The sequence below is a fragment of the Leptopilina boulardi genome, unplaced genomic scaffold (assembly GCF_019393585.1).
Source record: "Leptopilina boulardi isolate dan_hultmark-lab unplaced genomic scaffold, ZJU_Lbou_2.1 LbouV2_13, whole genome shotgun sequence".
Taxonomy (NCBI): domain Eukaryota; kingdom Metazoa; phylum Arthropoda; class Insecta; order Hymenoptera; family Figitidae; genus Leptopilina; species Leptopilina boulardi.
In genome coordinates, this window is record NW_026137674.1 from 972,937 (window position 1) to 992,651 (window position 19,715).

A 19,715-nucleotide genomic window follows, 5' to 3' on the forward strand; every position below is an offset into this window, starting at 1 on the left:
GTGAAATTTAAATCGATTGCAATTGAGGTTGATCAAAATTGGAGTAAAATAAAATTTATGTATAGTTTTAAATTTGCATGAATTAATGAAGAGTCGATTACAATTTTAATTATTGAATATTTTCATTAACTAAAATATTGCGATTTGACGGAATTTATATTGAATTAATTTCATAAATTGATCGGAATTAGATGAATTGGAAACTTATATTGTTTACATCTTTGAAAAATAAGTTTATCTGAGAAATAAATTTTCAAAAATAATTTAAAACTATTTGATTAAAATTTGACATTGAATTTGTAGTTGATTACAATTTAAATTAATTAAAATTTTAATTAAATACCTTAAGTTTGGAATAATTTAATATTTTATTTAATTCATTTAAATTTGTATATCTGAATTTGTAATTAATTCCTGCTTGGATTAACTAATTTTTTAATTGATTTGAGTTTCGAATAACGGAAGTTTTAATTGACTGGAATGAAGATTAGTTGAGTTTTTAGTAGGTTTACGTTCGGAAATAAATATGTTTTAAATTTATTAAAATTAGGATTAATCGAATTTCAATTTATTACAATTTGGAAGAACTATATTTTTAATTGATTGGAATGAGGATTAATAAATTGACTTTTTAATGGATTCAAATTTGGAATAACTAAAATTGAAATTGATTACAATTTTGAACAATTAAATTTTTAATTCAGTGAAATTGAGTTTTTGTTTGATAAAAAATTTTCATTAATTAAAATTTTAAATTTTAATTAAATTTTTTTTAAACCCAAACTTTGGGATAATTAAATTAGATTCAAATGTGTTAGAATTAAATTGTTAATGGATTGATAGTCGAATTAATTGAATTTTTAAGTAATTGAAACTGAAAATATTTGAGTTTTTAATTATTTAAAATGTGTATTAATTGATTATTAATAGAATAACGTTCTGAATAACTAAATTTTTTATTTTTTAATATTCGAAATAATTGAATTTCAATTTGTTAAAATTTAGAATTGAACTTGTGATTGATTGGAATTTGGGATAAATGATTTCTTCATTGACTGTAATATGGATAATTGACTAACGTTCGGAATAATTGAATATGTAATTTAAAAAAATTAATAAAGAATTTTTGTCTTTAGACCACATTAAAAACATTTTCTGACTTTTGATTGAATCCCCTGACTTTTCCTGATTTTTTCCTGATTTTCCTGACTTCTCTGACTAGTCGAATAATTGGATTAAATTCCTATTTGGAATAAATAAATTTTTAATTGCACGGAATAAATGAATTTTTTAATTGATTGGAATGTGGATTGACATATTAATTAATTTGCAATATTAAATTAATTAATTTTAATTGAGACCCGTTTGTTCTGACTTCATTCACTAAAAGTCAGATGATTTCTTTTTAGTTAGGAATTCTTCGACTAATTAAAAAAGTGTCTGACTTTCCCCTCATTTCCCTCACCAGTATTCTTTTTCCTTGACTTACAGATTTTCTTTAACCAGTAACCACCACTAATTAATAATGATTTTGCATTGTTTGTAAAATCTCTTGCTAAATAAGAAAATTAATTTTTCGCTATTCAAGGCCATCTAAATTTTCATTCTTCTGTAAAGTAAAAAGTTAATGCAAAATAGATCCGAAAGTATTCTCTATTAAAATAAAAAACTTTTGTTATAGGTGAAAAATGGATATTTTGCACCATTTACGCCTAATAACACTTTAAATATGATTCTTTAATTACAAATATCATTAATTAAAATTATAAATTATCATTCTGAAAGTATTTGAACTTAAAATTAGGTTTTAAGTGTTATATAAGAAATTGTAAAATTAAATTAATTTACATACCATCAAAACTAAAAAAAATGTTTCTTTAAGAACTTACTAAATGACATATTTCAAATATAGTTAATTAAATTTGTATGACATATTTTTCTAATATTCGAAAAAACTGAGTAAAGATTTTTCTTTAATTAAGTTTCATCATACTAAGAAAATTTAGCTGACAGATGGAACTTTTCGATATTACATTAAAAATGTATTTAAAAATATTCAAATCAATTTTTTTAATAAAAAAAATATTTTTGTATAGCTTATTACCATTTTACCAAAAATATATCTCAATCACCCTATTACAAAATTTATACAAAATTTTGAATGAATTTATAAATTGTCCTACATTGTTGTTATTAATTAAATTTTCTGTTCTTACAAAAATAACTAGAAATTATACATTACTTTTTGAACCTTTTCATAGAACCAATTATGGTTATCATTTCTTAATGAGTACGCTTAGTAGGGAAACTAATTTAATGTCAGATGAAATTGATGTTTTTAAAATCTAATTTAACTAGATTTATTTATGCTTTACGTCGATATTTACTGAACTATAATCGATAAAAGCCTAACTGCTTATGTACACTTTCATTGTTATATACAGGTAGCGGTGTGCAACTTTTTCGACTATTTTAGTATAAAATGAGATTTATTTTGCTTTTTATAGAGTAAAGAAATGACTGATCGATTTATTTATTGAATTTTTAAATAATAAAGCGAGACATAAACAAAATAAGAAGTTTTGAATAACTTTTGAAACTGTACTTTTGAGTTAGAGTTTTTAAAATTTTTATGAGTTAAAATCTGCAGAATTGTTCTAACTTGAATATTATTTTAATTATTTGACTCAACAATTTTCAAGCAATTGATTTTGGATAAGTTTTTGACGATTTCAAGTGAAAAATTTTATTGTAAATCTGAAAATAATTTCCATAAGTTTACTTTCATTAAATTAACAAATAATTGAGACTTCAAAAATTGATAAAAAAAATAATAAAAATGATTTACATACTTTAAATACAAATGAAAGAATTTTAAATGAAACGTTGACTTTATATCATATTATATTATTTCTGCAAATTAAAAACAACAATTTTGAAAGTTTTATCATCTTTCCTTAAATTTAACAAATTTTACAGAATATTAAAATTTAATTGACACTATTAATTTATCAGCAATAAAATTTAAGAATTTTTTTTTTTAAACAAGCAGTCATAAAATTCGGTGTTACAAATTCTGATTCTTTCAAATATTGTTTTGATTCAAGGTAGGCCAAAAATTGAGCACACAATTCATTACAAGTTTTAATTTTAAAAAATTAAATTGTCAATGCTAAAAAATATAAGATTTTTAAAAAATTCGAAATTGTATTAAAAAATAGTGAAATTAAAAATCAAAATAACTACTTCATGTCATGTATTTTTTAAAACTTTCTTTGTTACACATCCTTCTTTTAGAATTTATGAATAGAATAATAATAGAATTTATGAAAAATAAATACCAAAAACTTTCATCACTCGTAGACTCTCCTTTCATTAAACATATTTAAGCATTCATAAATAACGCAACACATTATTATTTAAAAGTACTTAGTCTTAACGAATTGCGATACATTTGCACGTGATAAATTGTTGAAAAAATATAATAAATTTTAATTTACCTATTTCTACTTATCAAAAAATATAACTTTGTCAGACTTATTACGTTATCCTTTACATAGATACATATATAAACTTAATGAGAATTAAACACGCTCTTAGTCTTAAGAATTTCAACATCATATCACATTTAGTTTCCTATAATAAGTATTAAAATGACATTACAGTAGAACCTTCATTATCTGAGGGGTCTCTTCCACACATTGCATCGGGGATTTGAGGTTCTACTGTATAAATATTTGTTTAATCACAGCACGTAATTCTTACTTAATTCTTATATAATAATTTAACGTCCAGCTTCGAAGGGTTCTGAATATTACAAAGTTACAAAGATAAATACGGCAATTGACGAAAAGAAAAATGAATACTAATCAAGCACAGGTATGCCGCAACTAAGTACTACAAAATTGAATAGGTAACTTCGAAAAGGGCTCAACCCTGAAAATGCTAACGAAAATGACACTTATCGTTTCTCGAGTTGAGCCTTTTTCGAAATTCAATTCCAATTAACAAAAAAAAAAGATATGCTGATCAACTGATCAATTATAAAGACAGCAAAATTCAGTTAATTGCTGTAGTGACGAAAAAATAATTTTTAAAAAGGATAATTGAGGCTTCCAATTCAAGAAGCGGTCGCATGTTCGAGACGCACTTTCTTAAATCCGTCATGACATAAAAATGACAATAAAATTATAAAAGTCAAAATTTTGATGTATTTTTTACAAAGTAGTATTTTTTAAAAATCAAAATATTGACATTACATGTCATTGATATTTTTATGCATTGTTTGATTTAAGAAACTACGTCCCGAGCGTCCGACCGGTTCTTCAATAGGAAGCCTCAATTATTCATTTAAAAAAAATAAAGAATAAAATTTTAGCAACATAAAAAGACGACTATAAAAGTCAATCATTACATCGAATAAAAAATAAGAGAAGATATATTATGAAGAACATCCCATGATCTAATGTTGATGGAATCTAGGAAAGTAAAAAATTATAATTTTTTTTTAAAAAGAAGCAAAACTAAAAGTAGGGTGTCTAGTAAGACTTGAGAAAAAAATTCCCTAACTTTCTGTCTTTGAACTATTCAAATTTATTTGACTATCAAATAAATTTTTTATTGACTATTAATTTTAGATATTATAAATAAACATTAACTTATCAATAATTGAACTCAGCAAAATTTTCAATATTTTTATATTAAAAAAAATTGGAACTTTCTTTTTTCTCAACATTTTTTGAATTTTTATTTAAGCAATAAAATATTCCTGTATTTTAAAGCAACAATTTTATTTAAAAATCTCTAAAAATTCAATTATTTCTAAAAATCTTAACTTGAACTCTTCCAAAATTCAATTATTTCTAAAATTTTAATCTAAAATTCTTTGCTACATTAATAATTTCAATCCATTTTATCCAATTATTCAAAAATTCAATTAAAGAAAACATTTTTTAATTAAAAATTCTCCAAAATTCAATTACTGTTTGAAATTTTGTTCATAATTTTTAGAAATTCTAATTTACTAAAATTTTAATTCAAACTCTTCTAAAACTATATTATTATTGAAAACTTTTAATGAAATTTTAATTCAAACTCTCCTAAAATTATATTATTATTAAAAACTTTTACTGAAATTTTTTTCTTTAAATAATTATTTCTAATAGCTTTAATCAAGTTCTTGGCATTTCAATTATTTGAAACATTTTTCAATTTAAAATACTCTAAAATTCAATTATTATCTGATTTTTATAAAATATCTTTAGCAATTCAAATTTACAGAAATTTTAATTAATAATTTCAAAAATCTTCGTAATTCAATTTTTTAAAACTTCTATTGCATATCTCCTGAAATTTTAATTATTTCTAAAATTTTTGTCTAAAACTCTTCTCTAAATTAATTGTTTGAAAAATTTTAATCCAATTTTTCAAAAATTGAATTACTAGCAATATTTCTTAATTAAAAATTCTCTAAAAATCAATTATTGTTTATTATATATAAATATTTTTTATTATTTTCATCAATTCAAATTTACAACAATTATAATTTAAAATTTCTAAAAATTCAATTATTTCTAAAAAATTTATCTGCAACCTTTTTAAATTTTGAATTATTTTTAAAATTTTTACTAAATTAATTTTTTTTAATAATATTTCAATTAAATTCTTCGATAATTTAATTATTTAAAACATTTACTAAACTTCTGAATTCGAATAATTTGCATAAATCAGACTGCGGTAAACTGTCTTTTTTTTAGCCATTAGAAATTATATTAAAAAACCTAGAATAATTCATAAAAGTGTTAAAAAAATTATTGGACGTTATTTAGAATTAATTAATTTATTATTATTTTATGATTAAACTAGTGGGAAAATTAGGAAAACAGATAAAATATGTTTTTAAAGTTGGTCTGTCAAATAACCTAATTTTGAAGTTTTCATGAGTTAATTACAAAAAAGAGAAATTATTAAATTGAATAAAAACTAACCGAATGTAAAGTATTTACGATAAACTTTTTGATTTTCTTGTCGCTTTTTATTCTTTTCATTTATAAATTTTAAAAATCTTGAAACTAAAATTGGCACTTTGTTGATTTTTTCGATTTTAAATCGTTTATAACTCTTTCGACGCAAAAACGAATAAAATCGAAACTTGAGAGAATATTTGAGTTAGATCTAAATAAAGACTCACTGAAATTTTTGCGATGGAGAATGTTCGAGTTAAGGAGATAGTTTAATTTAAAAATTGTACTTATGGGCAATTCCACGTCAGATTTCAGTTCACATTTTTAATTTGGAAATGGTAAAACTAGTTTCCAAAAAGTTTTGGAGTGGGCCTGATGCAAATAATATGTTTAAATAACTTGTTATAACAAAAATTTTGTTTTTTAAATATTTTTTTTATTTTTCGAATAAAAAAGTCTTTCTGGACGCTAGGATAATTCATTTTACACATACAAAAGCAAACGAAAATAAATTTTTATTTAAAAAATAAAAAGAAGAAATTAAAAAAAAAATTTTTTAAGAAGTTATTTAAACATATTATTTGTATCAGGCCCACTCCAAAACTTTGTGGAAACTATTTTTACCATTTCCAAGTAAGTAAGGAAAAAAAAAATTTGAAAAAAATTTAGTCCAAATTGAAAAAAATTAATTTGTTTATAAAAAATTGTTATTTTTTAATAAAAATTACCGAACTATTTTTTTCTCAGACACTATTAAAAAGTCGAGAAAAAAATGAAACTTTTCCTCTCTTGGCAAATTTTGTTTAAACTCGATAATTTCAGAGTTACAAGCCATTGAAAATAGGTCTACTTTTAAAAAACCAAAAATTTAAATATTCATAACTCAAAAATTTGTCCACTTATAAAAAAATAAAAAAAACGTCTTCATTTTTTTAGTAAGGAATGGAAAAAAATAGTTTTGACCGAATTAAAAATGTGAACTGAAATTTGACGTGGAATCGCCCTTATATTTCCAGGTTAATGCATAATATAATTTTTTTAAACTTGAAGTTGGCTTACAAATGAAAATTCGTTGAATTGGAAATTTTGATATTTAAAAATTCGAATTACTTAAAATTCTATATTGAATGAGAATTCTGATAAATTAAAAATTCGGTTTAATTATAATTATTTAAAAAAAAACAGTTTGGTAAAAAGAAATTTTGTAAAATAAAAATTCTGTCAAAAAAATTTGTCAAATTAAAAATTCTATTCAGTAAAAGATTGTTTAAAAAAAAATCTGTTAAATGCTATTTAGAAAAATGAAAATGTGTGTAGAAAAGAATTATATAAAGCAATAGTTCACGCGACCATCAACTTGGCGAGCTTTTATGAATCAAAAAATTCGCTAAAAACTAAAATTCTTGAATTCGGTAATTTTTTAAAATTATTTTTTGAAAAAAGTAGCATTTAGTAGCTTTTGGACAAAATTAGTAGTAAAAAGTAGCCCTGTCGAAAAAAAGTATCAAAAAAGTAAAAAAGTGTTTTACTTCGAAGCCTGCTGTTTTCAGCCAAATAAGAAAGCACGTGTAGTCTATAATTTTTTCAAGAAATATATATTTTAAAGCCGAAAATTATTTTCAGCCCACACCGTGCCTGATTTGAAATCAATTCAGTCTAAATATTTTATTCTTATAAAAATAGTGTCAACAAACCTTGACAGTCAAAATAGATTTCAGGCGAATCTTCAACATCGTCATCCGTGAGAATATTGTCATCTTTTTTATTATCCACGTCATCCGTAATAACATTATCATCAGTATTATCCTTGCCAATGGGCATCACTTCATTTTCTGATGTGCCAGAAAATTGACTTTCGATCGCAGGAGCGGGCGGATGCTGATTACCACTCTGATCGTCAGTTTGATGTTTTGACGGTTGTGTCGGCTTTATGTCAAGTGTCACTATATTATAACACAATGAAATAATAGATTAATATTGTCATATGAATTGTATAAACGAAAATCTATTTTCAATATGAAAGTGAAAGCTAAACGAAACAGGAAACTGATGCATTTTTCCTTATAATATTGCAAGCAAGGTTAACAGATGTCTTCGATAATTTAATTATTCAAAAAATTTACAAATGAAAAATATAACTTTTTAAAATAAAAATTATTTTCAAAATCTAAATTAAATTGTTTTCAAACACTTGTATGAAGGTTTTTTTTAGAGGTAATCAACTGTTTTAAAAATTTCAAATTGCAAATTATCTAAAATTTAATTATTGTTAAAAAATTTCATTCCTAAAATCTTCAATATGTTATTTACAAAATTAATGTCCAGTAATATTTTATTTTATATTTCTTTATACATACCCGTACTGTTTTTGGAAGAGGATTTTTCCAATTCTTCCATTCTTCTTATTTTTTTCTTCTTCTTCTTGCCACCTCAGCACTAAATGTTGCTCAATGAACATGTACGATCTCTCATCTGAAATGTATTCATAATTGTGAAATTCATTTTTCATAAGTAAATATACGTATTTTATTAATAATACAATTTGAATACATTAATATTAGTTTCAAATTAAATCTTGGAAATTAAAATAATATTGAAGCAAATTGAAACTTGAGCAGAAATAAAATTTCCATAAATCGGAATGTACAGATGTAAAATTCAGATACAGTGGAATCTCGATTATCCAAACTAATTCGGGCAGGACTTGGTTCGGATAATAGAATTTACAAATATTTTTATATAATTATGGTTAAATGATTGTTTTTGGGAGTTATTGTACACTAACGGATGGCATTTGTGTAATTTTTAGTTATTTATATTAAACATCAACAGTTAGCCAATCCAATTTCTACATTTTTATTATAGTTTTGTACAGATAGATATAAAAAGCGTAAAAAGCTTGAATAATGAAATTCTGATAAAATGATTCATAGTTCGGATAACAGAGGGTTCGGATAGTCGAGGTTCCACTGTACTTTTGATGATTAGGCGCTATAAATATACTTTAGTGATGAATGTGTACATATCAGCTTTTTGCATAATCTAAGTGAATTTAAGACTATTTGTAAAACAAGATTTTTTTTACGAATATTTTAATTTTTTTAAAATAAAACAATGTATGAAATTAAGTAATTAAAAATATTCATAAAATTATACTTACTGCTTTCAATATTCGTAACTTCGCATAAGATTCGACTACCTTCTCTAACTACGGCTTCGTTTTCGGATAAAACCAATCGAGTTATTACTTTTTTATTTTCTTCCATTTCTGAATATTTCTTTTTTCACAGTATTAATAATGCCCGAACTTAATAAATTTAAAGTAATGGTAAATTAATTACAAGCATCTCATCACCATTCCAGCAGCGTGGTCGAAAGGACAGAGACGGGACCATGGACTAGACTGTACATGAATCAACTTGAATTTGATCACGTTAAAAACTTAAGCCGCATTCACAGGTGCAATGCACAAACTATGGGTGTGTTCGGCAATCACTGATACCAGAGGCGTTTACGACGTTCTCCTCTTTGCACTATGAGCATGAGTCTATCTTTTTCTAGTCCCATTAGATAGAAAAAGACAGACATATGCTCATAGTACTCATAGCGAGAAAATTAAAGAACGTCATAAACGCCTGAGACAGCCATAGACAGAGAATACATAGATTGCATTTTCCCTATGAATGTGGCTTAAGTTTTTTACGTGATTCAACACCATTCATTTCACTTTCTTTCGACCACGCTGCTGGCACGGTGATGGGATGGTGCGCTACCAAAGAATTAAGAAAAAATAGTTTATCATAAGTTTATTTTGGAAAAGGAAATATTCAACAATGGAGGAAAAAAGAATCATAATCATAGGATTGGTTTTATCCGAAAAAGAAACCTTAGTTAAGGAGGGAAGTCAAATTTTATGCGACATTAAAAATATTGATACCAATAAGTATAATATTACGAATAGATTATTCTAATAATTAATTTCATGGATTGATTTATAATAAAAATGAAAATATTATAACTGATGAACACATTAAAAAAAACTTTATAGTTATAATTTGTTAAACTTAGTTTATAGCAAGTTATGCTATTATAGACTAATTCTCAGAAGTATCTGAATTTCACATCTGGGTCAAACCACTGAAAATCATCCGGTTGCTGGTATATTTATAAAAAATATAGTTTTAATATATGTAAAACTAGATGAATTTCTGAGTTTATTATAGCCATAATATATTGTATAAATTTTATTTCGTTTAAAATTATTATTAATTCAAAGTATGAGGTTCACGAGGTGATTTCGTAACCTTAAATGATGCACTTTTTTTGGAAACATTATTCAGAAACTATCAAATATTACATATATTATTACATATAATATTACATATATTACCGGAAACACAAATCAATTTACCCTACATCAAAAAATGATGGAATTATTATAAAATTATTTCATTTTAAGTTATTAATTCGAATTTGAAAATTTTTTCGTGAAAAAAATTTCACATTTTTTCGAAGCTTGTAACTTTGTTCTGGAAGCTTAATAAAATTTGAGGTTTCGCACATATTTTAATATTGATATAATTTACCTGCTATAAAAATTTGGTGAGGGTATTTTGCTTCGTTTAGAAATATATAAATTTGAAAACTTATCAAATAAAAGGGTTAATTCTAGGGCTTGAAGTTAACAAAAAATCTGAAATCTCTCTCTTTTTTACGAGAATAGAAAGAGATGTAAAATTTTTAAGTCCTAGAAATAACATTTTTAAGTAAAAATTTTTCAAAATTAGTATGTCTGTAACGGAGCAAAATACCCTCTCCAAATTTTCATAGCAGGTAAATTAAATCAATATTAAAATATTTGCGAAACCAAAAATTTTTTGAAGCTTCCAGAAAAAAGTTACAAGCTTCGAAAAATTATGAAACTTTTTCCACCAAAAAATTTTCAAATTCGAATTAATAACTTAAAATAAAATAATTTTATAATAATTCCATCATTTTTTGATGTACAATAAAATGATTTATATTTTCGGTAAATAATAATATGTAATATTTTATAGTTTCTGAATAATAACGTTTCCAAAAAAAGTGTTACATTTAAGGTTACAAAATCACCTCGTGAACCTCATACTCTGAATTAATAATAATTTTAAACGAAATAAAATTTATAGAATAATATTATGACCAATAAACTCAGAAATCCATCTAGTTTTATATTTATTAAAACCAGATTTTTTAAATATATGCCAGCAACAACTTTTAGATGATTTTCAGTGGTTTGAACTATCTGTGAATTCAGATTTATGGAAATTTTATTTCTGCTCAAGTTTCAATTTGCTTCAATATTATTTTAATTTCCAAGATTTAATTTGAAACTAATATTAATGTATTCAAATTGTATTATTAATAAAATACGTATATTTACTTATGAAAAATGAATTTCACAATTATGAATACATTTCAGATGAGAGATCGTACATGTTCATTGAGCAACATTTAGTGCTGAGGTGGCAAGAAGAAGAAGAAAAAATAAGAAGAATGGAAGAATTGGAAAAATCCTCTTCCAAAAACAGTACGGGTATGTATAAAGAAATATAAAATAAAATATTACTGGACATTAATTTTGTAAATAACATATTGAAGATTTTAGGAATGAAATTTTTTAACAATAATTCAATTTCAGATAATTTGCAATTAGAAATTTTTAAAACAGTTGATTACATCTAAAAAAAAAACTTCATACAAGTGTTTAAAAACAATTTAATTTAGATTTTGAAAATAATTTTTATTTTAAAAAGTTATATTTTTCACCTGTAAATTTTTTAAAATAATTAAAATAATAATTAAATTATCGAATATGTCTAATAACCTTGCTTGCAATAATATTATAAGAAAAAGTGCATCAGTTTCCTGCTTCGTTTAGCTTCACTACTTTAATTTTCATTTGTTAATGATGTGACATTAATGTAAAATTTCCATTTTCATAGCCAGTGAGATTATCATTCAGCATCCGCCCTCCCCGGCGATCATAAGTCAATGCCCAGCGGAGAATGAAGTGATGCCAGGGATGCCCATTAGCAAGTCAGGAGGGGTAGAGAAATTAACAACTGAGCGACAAAAGTTGGATAATAAAGATGACGAAAGTGTTGAACGTGAAGGTTTGTTACCACTTCATCTCAGTTTCTCAAGGAAAAAACTTGTCTTTAACACTTGACACATTTCTTCTTAAAATATTTGATTTCATACAACTGAAATTTGAAACAAAAGTTTATTTATTTATTTAATTTTTTATTTATTTTTATTAATTTTTTATTTTTAGAGAAATAACATTTTTAGGCCGAATTAATTTCAAATCAGGGAGGCTTCAAATGGTCGGGACTGAAAGTCATTTTTGGGTATAAAATATTCTTAATATCTCAACAAGTTGATAACTTATTATTTGTCGCGTGAAAAACTGCTTTAAATAATTATTTTTTACACCAATCTTCATTTTTCGAAATAACATTTAACAGAATTTTTTTAAACGACCTTTTACTCAACAGAATTTTTAATTTGGCAAATTTTTTTTGACAGAATTTTTATTGTATAAACTTTTTCTTTACCCATTTATTTTTTTTATAATTCTAATTTAACCAAATTTTTAATTTAGCAGAATTCTTTTTCAATATAGAATTTTAATTAATTCAAATTTTTAAATGTCATAATTTCCAATTCAACGAATTTTTATTTGTTCTAATTTTTATTTGCACAAATTGTTATTAGATAGAATTCTTGAAAATCTGAATTTTCATGTGTCCGAAAATTCAAAGGGCCGAACAAACAATCAACAGAAAGATTTTGGCGTGAATTTTAAAATTTATTACATAAAAATTATTTTAAAAAATTGTGATTGGTAAATTTTAAAATTCTCGCCAAAATCTTTCTGTCGATTGTTTGTTCGGCCCTTTTACATTTTCGGACCAATGAAAATTCGCTATTTTTGAGAATTCCATCTAATAAAAATTCGAACCTGAAGAAATTAGAAGAAATGAAGATTTGGTGAATTGGAAATTTTGCAGATACGACTGTAGGGGTAGTCGATTAACATTACAAGAGAGGTCGAAAAAGTCGAGTTTTTATTTTTTAATAAATAATAATTAATTATTATATAGGGGAGGATAGGGCAAGGATAGTTAGGTAAGATATTTTTGGATCTAGCCGTGAAATTTAAACTGGCATCGGAAAAAGAGTAGTATCTTTCGAAAGCCTGTTTATTTAGCTACAATTGTTTTTGTTTATTTTGCTATACATTGTTTTCTTGTAGATTACAATGCCTTCGAGATAATATTGGAAAAGTAAAAAAAATTTTTAACTATCATATGAGAAAGTATTATTTTTTAAATAATTAGGAGAAACATGATAATTTTATTCTTCAGAATTTTCCTTTCAATTCTTTTAGACAAGAAAATATTTCCACTTTAGCGTCAAACTTAAAAAAAACTAATTTCACTTCAGTTTAAAGATGCCATTTTTTTGATACTTTTTTTTCAATTTTGGGGATACTTTTTTTTTAAAAAGATATGTACTTTTTCATACTTTTCTCAGTCTCTTTCTACTACGCTTCGAAACCACCATTCTGTTATTTTTTAATATTTCTTAAATTTTTTCACCGGATTATGAAACTGAAACTGGCACCCAGTTATCAACTTCAGGTTAATTTTTGAAAAAATTTATGTTGGTACTAACATATAAACAAATGAATGAAACATATAAAACAGTTTGACAATTCTTACGCAAATCCTTAGGTTATAATTTGAAAACAAAAGAATTAAATTCAATAACATTCAAACCACGTCATCAAAAACTGAAAAGAAATATATCATTGATAAAAATAATAATAATAAAAATAATAATTGCAATAATAATAAAAATTAAATTATTATTATTCATAATAAAAACAAATAAAAATAGAAGAACAAATAATATTTAATTTAGATTTAAGTTTTAGTCAAGGCGAAAGTTATGAATTTTTTTCGAATTTTTTTTCAATTTTCTGGAAAAAAACATTTTTTTAAGGGTCTGAGGTCCGCGTACCGTCTTCTAATGTTTTTTTCGCACTTTCTGGGAGTAAGTGGAAGCTAAAAAAAAATTTTTATATTTAAGTTTTCGTCAAGGCGAAAGTTTTTTCCGGAAAAACAAATTTTTTGAAGGGGCTGCTGTCCGCGTACCGTCTTCTAATCTTTTTTTCGTACTTTCTAGGAGTATTTGAAAGCTAAAAAAAAATATTTTATATTTTAGTTATCGTCAAGGCGAAAGTTATGAATTTTTTTCAAATTTTTTTGGAATTTTCCGGAAAAAAATTTTTTTTGAAGGGGCTGATGTGCGCGTACCGTCTTCTAATCTTTTATTCACACATTCTAGGAGTAAGTGGAAGCTAAAAAAAAATATTTTATATTTAAGTTTTCGTCAAGGCGAAAGTTAGGAATTTTTTTCGAATTTTTTTTTGCAATTTTCAGGAAAAAAACATTTTTTGAAGGGGCTGATGTCCGCGTACCGTCTTCTAATGTTTTTTTCGTACTTTCTAGGAGTAAGTGGAAGCTAAAAAAAAATATTTTATATTTTAGTTTTCGTCAAGGCGAAAGTTATGAATTTTTTTCAAATTTTTTTTGCAATTTTCCGGAAAAAACATTTTTTGAAGGGGCTGATGTCCGCGTACCGTCTTCTAATCTTTTTTTTGCACTTTCTGGGAGTAAGTGGAAGCTAAAAAAAAATATTTTATATTTCAGTTTTCGTCAAGGCGAAAGTTATGAATTTATTTTGCAATTTCCAGGAAGAAAACATTTTTTGAGTTTTATTTTTTATATTTTTAAAATTCTCAAATTTAGTGTATTTTGTATGAAGGAAGATTATTTTTGTTTTTTTATTATTATTAGAATTATTAGTATTATTATTATTATTATTATTATTATTATTATTATTATTTTTTTTTTTTTATCAATCATATATTTCTGTTCAGTGTTTGATGACGTGGTTTGAATGTTATTGAATTTAATTCTTTTGTTTTCAAATTATAACCTAAAAATTTGCGTAACTTGCGCAAGAACTGTCAAGCGGTTTGATGTTTTTCATTCATTTGTTTAAAAGTTATTACCAACATAAATGTTTTCAAAAATTAACTTGTAGTTGATAACTGGGTGCTAGTTTCAGTTTCATAATTTTTTTAGAATTAAGTGCAATTCAACTAAAATTAGTAATATTTTTTACCTAAATAAAAAAAGTAAATTTAAATTATTTCAAAGTTAAAAGTGCCTATTCAGTCTTTTTCTTATTTTTAAATTCGAATCTTTCTATACACCTTTAAGCGTTTAATAATTTTTCAAATTTCTTATAGTGAACATATTACATTTTTAAATATTTAATATTGATGATAAATTGAATCCCCTAAAAAACAGTAATTTCGTTAGGTTCAAATTCCACTGGTCTCTCCACTTACCTGTTTAAGATTGTTTATATTTATCAGACATAAGTTTAATGTTTTTTTAAATACCTAACAGAGAATTAATTAATACGCAGGACCTTTAGTTTTTAGAGGGTTTTAATTTTGTTTCTTTTTAGGAAAACAATCAAAATTTTTTATTTTGACTGATTCGATCGGTTCTGGAACCTGAAATGATGCTCAAACAAAGACGCTATTACAATGTTTACCTGAAGTTGAAGAGGCATCAAAGAATAAAGACAATTTATCTAAAGAGTTCTGGCAAAGGGTCAGTGGATTAATAGCAACAAAAGGCGTTCAAAAAACGTGGAGTGAGTGCAAAGGAAAGAGGAAATCCTTAAACCGCACATACAAAACCAATTTAGATAAAAAGAACAAAACAGGAGAAGGTCCTGTTACTTGGATTTACTTTGATGAAATGCATAATATCATGCATAGAAAACCACAAATTAAGCCAGTAGCAGTAGCTTCCAGTATTTCTGGGTATAAAGAACGCATAGAAAAAGAGGTCGAAGATGAAAGCATTGAAGACGATGAACCAATTAGAAAAGGATCGAAAAGGAAGAGAGAAAAGGAACCGCCAATTTGGTGGCGCGAAGAAATGACAAAATCGGCAGAACGTTACGAGCGGCAATATGAATTGCAAAATAAATTGGTGTCATCTTTTGCGGATTTTATAAATTTAAAAAAAAAAGTACGAAGATAAAGAAAAAAAAAGTAAACATGATTTCCACACTTCATATCTGTCATAATATATCTTCTCTTATTTTTTATTCGATGTAATGATTGACTTTTATAGTCGTCTTTTTATGTTGCTAAAATTTTATTCTTTATTTTTTTTAAATGAATAATTGAGGCTTCCTATTGAAGAACCGGTCGGACGCTCGAGACGTAGTTTCTTAAATCAAACAATGCATAAAAATATCAATGACATGTAATGTCGATATTTTGATTTTTAAAAAATACTACTTTGTAGAAAATACATCAAAATTTTGACTTTTATAATTTTATTGTCATTTTTATGTCATGACGGATTTAAGAAAGTGCGTCTCGAACATGCGACCGCTTCTTGAATTGGAAGCCTCAATTATCCTTTTTAAAAAATTATTTTTTCGTCACTACAGCAATTAACTGAATTTTGCTGTCTTTATAATTGATCAGTTGATCAGCATATCTTTTTTTTTGTTAATTGGAATTGAATTTCGAAAAAGGCTCAACTCGAGAAACGATAAGTGTCATTTTCGTTAGCATTTTCAGGGTTGAGCCCTTTTCGAAGTTACCTATTCAATTTTGTAGTACTTAGTTGCGGCATACCTGTGCTTGATTAGTATTCATTTTTCTTTTCGTCAATTGCCGTATTTATCTTTGTAACTTTGTAATATTCAGAACCCTTCGAAGCTGGACGTTAAATTATTATATAAGAATTAAGTAAGAATTACGTGCTGTGATTAAACAAATATTCATACAGTAGAACCTCAAATCCCCGATGCAATGTGTGGAAGAGACCCCTCAGATAATGAAGGTTCTACTGTAATGTCATTTTAATACTTATTATAGGAAACTAAATGTGATATGATGTTGAAATTCTTAAGACTAAGAGCGTGTTTAATTCTCATTAAGTTTATATATGTATCTATGTAAAGGATAACGTAATAAGTCTGACAAAGTTATATTTTTTGATAAGTAGAAATAGGTAAATTAAAATTTATTATATTTTTTCAACAATTCCCACGTGAAAAAGTTATCGGGAGTCGCTCCCGGGAACCCCCCGGGAGACTCCCGAGAAATTTTCCAAAAATCTTTTTTTTAAATTTTCCATAAAAATGATCAAAGTTATCAAATATTCAAAATTTCCCGGGAATCTCCCGGGAAATTTTCCAAAAATCTTTTTTTTAAATTTTCCATAAAAAATGATCAAATTTATCAAATATTCACATCAATTCGGCGTTCAATATTTTATGGGAGATGACAAAACCCAATGTCATTTTTGTAACGTCAAAAACTTTTACATTATTTTTATTTAATTATGAAATATTTTCTCAATAATTTAATTGCAATTTCTTTTGGACTCGCTTTAATTTTTCCTAAGCAAGTCCAAGGTTCGCGCAACTACCAGGAATTCCATGCGTCAGCATCCCCGGTATATTCACCTATAGCTTCGCATGAGACAATTGCTAAACGCTCGAAATTAAAATTATATTTCGAAATTAAAGTTCTTCTATTTTAGCTCTTGAAGCCGACACGGGTTATTAACCTTTCCCTAAATTATAATTAATTATTTTTATACGTATAGGATAATTAATGGTCTATAATATTGAGAAGGAGCATAGATACGAGCTCCCCGTGTATTGTAGTACCATCGGAACCTTGCGGCAAGCCTCTTGGCGTTTTTCGTGAATAACTCAGGAACTACTCAAAGTAAAATTATAAAAATATGATATTCGGACTCGGAACGACGCCGCAGGCTTTAAAAACCTTGGTGCAAACTTCCCAATCCATAAATAACGAAGTTACCAATTGGGAAGGTTGCGAGTAGAAAACGAAGCTTGCGAGGTCTTTCCGAGCTCAGGTAACCTTTTCTCAAAGTTCCCAGATTGTAAACAACGTAACTAGCGAACGGAATTTTTAGGAAAGTTGCGGTTTTGAAATTATTATTCTATTTAATTTTCTAAATCTAATAAACCTTGCCGCAACGTTCCCGAACGATAAACACCGATGTTAATCCGGATAACCTGTAAAGCATCGCGGACCATTGGTTATCCATGCGCGTACCTGTGAGAATGTTATGGGATGAATAGAAACGCATGAACTCGCATGTTTATACCTAAAATATTACTATTATCATCATTATTGTTTAAGATATACGAATGGTTATATTATTGTAAAATAGTCACAATTTTTGAAGTTTATCAAATCAAAATTTGGAAATTGTAATTATCGAAATTAAAATGATATAAGAATTAAAATAAAGTAATTCATATATCATTACAGGCAAGAGGCTTCACTCCACGCGTTGAGTAAAGGCTCCCCGCGCATCCCTCGGCATTGTGCGAGAGAGAAAAGAAATTGTATGTAATGGCGAAGCGTTCTCTCTCACATACATTGTTCTCGCGGAGTATTGCGTTCTCCCTCTGTCACATGGTTTTCTCTCTTACTCCACAGACCGTTGAATGCATGGCGGTCGTTGGTTCTCGCATATTCGTTTGGACTATACGCTACAGGCACCTATACATGTGAGTTCGGGCTATAGGCGCTTACATGGTACGCTATATTCCACAGTACCATTACACTCTTATTCTCCTCACCTATTCTTTCTCCTTACCTCCCTTCTTCCGTCCAAGCCTACAAGCTATGCAATACAGTGCTGTCAGATTAAAAGCACGTGTAATTATTTATTTTGAGTTATGCTACTGCTCAATTCCAGATCAAAATTGGGTATGAAGTTGAAAATAAAATATTTCACCCAATACTGGAATTCAAACAAAATTAAAAAGATGTATTTTAAAAATTAAACATTTTTAAAGATACATGTACAGTGAATGTACTAAGGATTTTCCTATAAGGAAAATTCCTATTTTCCAATTAATTATCCTTTTAGGATAATATATCAATTTATTAATTATTTTAATTGGAATTAATTTTAACTCCAATTCTCGAAATTATTTAGCAACTTCCGTTCAAATGTGAAGTCAGCTAAAAATCGCATGGCAACAGGCCCCTGTGTTCCACCTCTATCTTTACAAATTTTCCTTAGTTTGCAAAAACTAGCTTAGTAACAATGTCCAATACCCTTGTTACCATTTCCACCTGTTTTCCAAAATTACGATTCAGCATTAATTTCCCACTTTAGATCCCTAAGCGTACCTACGAGGCATCTCTGGCCCATTTCTCTATGTTCAGTACGGTCTTGGTGAAACACGGAATAACACCCGTGCCTCTACCAATTAAAAGGCCAACGCGCTCCCGTCCGGTACCAAGGACCCGCTTTAATTGTATGCTGATACGATTACTGCGGCCGGACGTAAAATAAAATCCAACTTACTCCGAAGTCCACGGAGGCCGGTTGAAATTAATTCGGGGAGAAGTTTTAAGGGAACGTCGCTTTCCTTATCTTTGTCGCGAGACCAGCCGGGTACGTGTAGGACCCGCGCCTGCCCTTGTAATTGACAGTCAACAAATTAGAGTAAGAGGGTGGATTTGTCTGTCCCTGTCTAGTTAACGCGAAAACGACATACGGCAAACCGCTAATGCGCCACCCGAGTGAGTGTGAGAGGACACAA

At 26.6% G+C, this 19,715-nt stretch overlaps 3 protein-coding genes across 5 annotated transcripts in view; 2 read left to right on the forward strand and 1 right to left on the reverse strand.

Moving 5' to 3' along the window:
* The window catches only part of LOC127291235 (uncharacterized), a 34,894-nt gene extending 25,543 nt beyond the window's left edge, over window positions 1-9,351 (reverse strand). For 2 of the 3 annotated variants that reach the window (XR_007844563.1, XM_051320233.1), the window contains exons 1-3: window positions 9,124-9,351; window positions 8,321-8,435; window positions 7,658-7,906 (exon numbers count right to left, since the gene is read on the reverse strand). Coding sequence is in view for 2 of the 3 variants with exons in the window: in XM_051320233.1 (XP_051176190.1) it covers window positions 7,658-7,906; window positions 8,321-8,360 (289 nt within the window). In the remaining variant the exon portion in view is untranslated. Of the gene's footprint in view, window positions 1-3,372; window positions 4,479-7,657; window positions 7,907-8,320; window positions 8,436-9,123 lie in introns of those variants that run through there. The other variant, XM_051320232.1, reaches the window with a different exon arrangement.
* A 2,077-nt stretch (window positions 9,352-11,428) lies between these two features.
* On the forward strand, window positions 11,429-15,668 carry LOC127291236 (uncharacterized). Its single transcript, XM_051320234.1, has 3 exons — window positions 11,429-11,538; window positions 11,948-12,118; window positions 15,555-15,668. Exons 1-3 carry the CDS (start codon window positions 11,439-11,441, stop codon window positions 15,605-15,607), a joined length of 324 nt encoding a protein of 107 aa, XP_051176191.1. The 5' UTR covers window positions 11,429-11,438; the 3' UTR covers window positions 15,608-15,668.
* LOC127291242 (uncharacterized) lies at window positions 15,608-16,477 on the forward strand (the record flags this gene model as incomplete). The annotated part of the gene is made up of 1 exon (XM_051320238.1): window positions 15,608-16,477. A coding segment is annotated over one exon (534 nt), but the record flags the coding sequence as incomplete, so codon positions are not given.
* Between the last annotated feature and the right edge of the window lie 3,238 nt (window positions 16,478-19,715).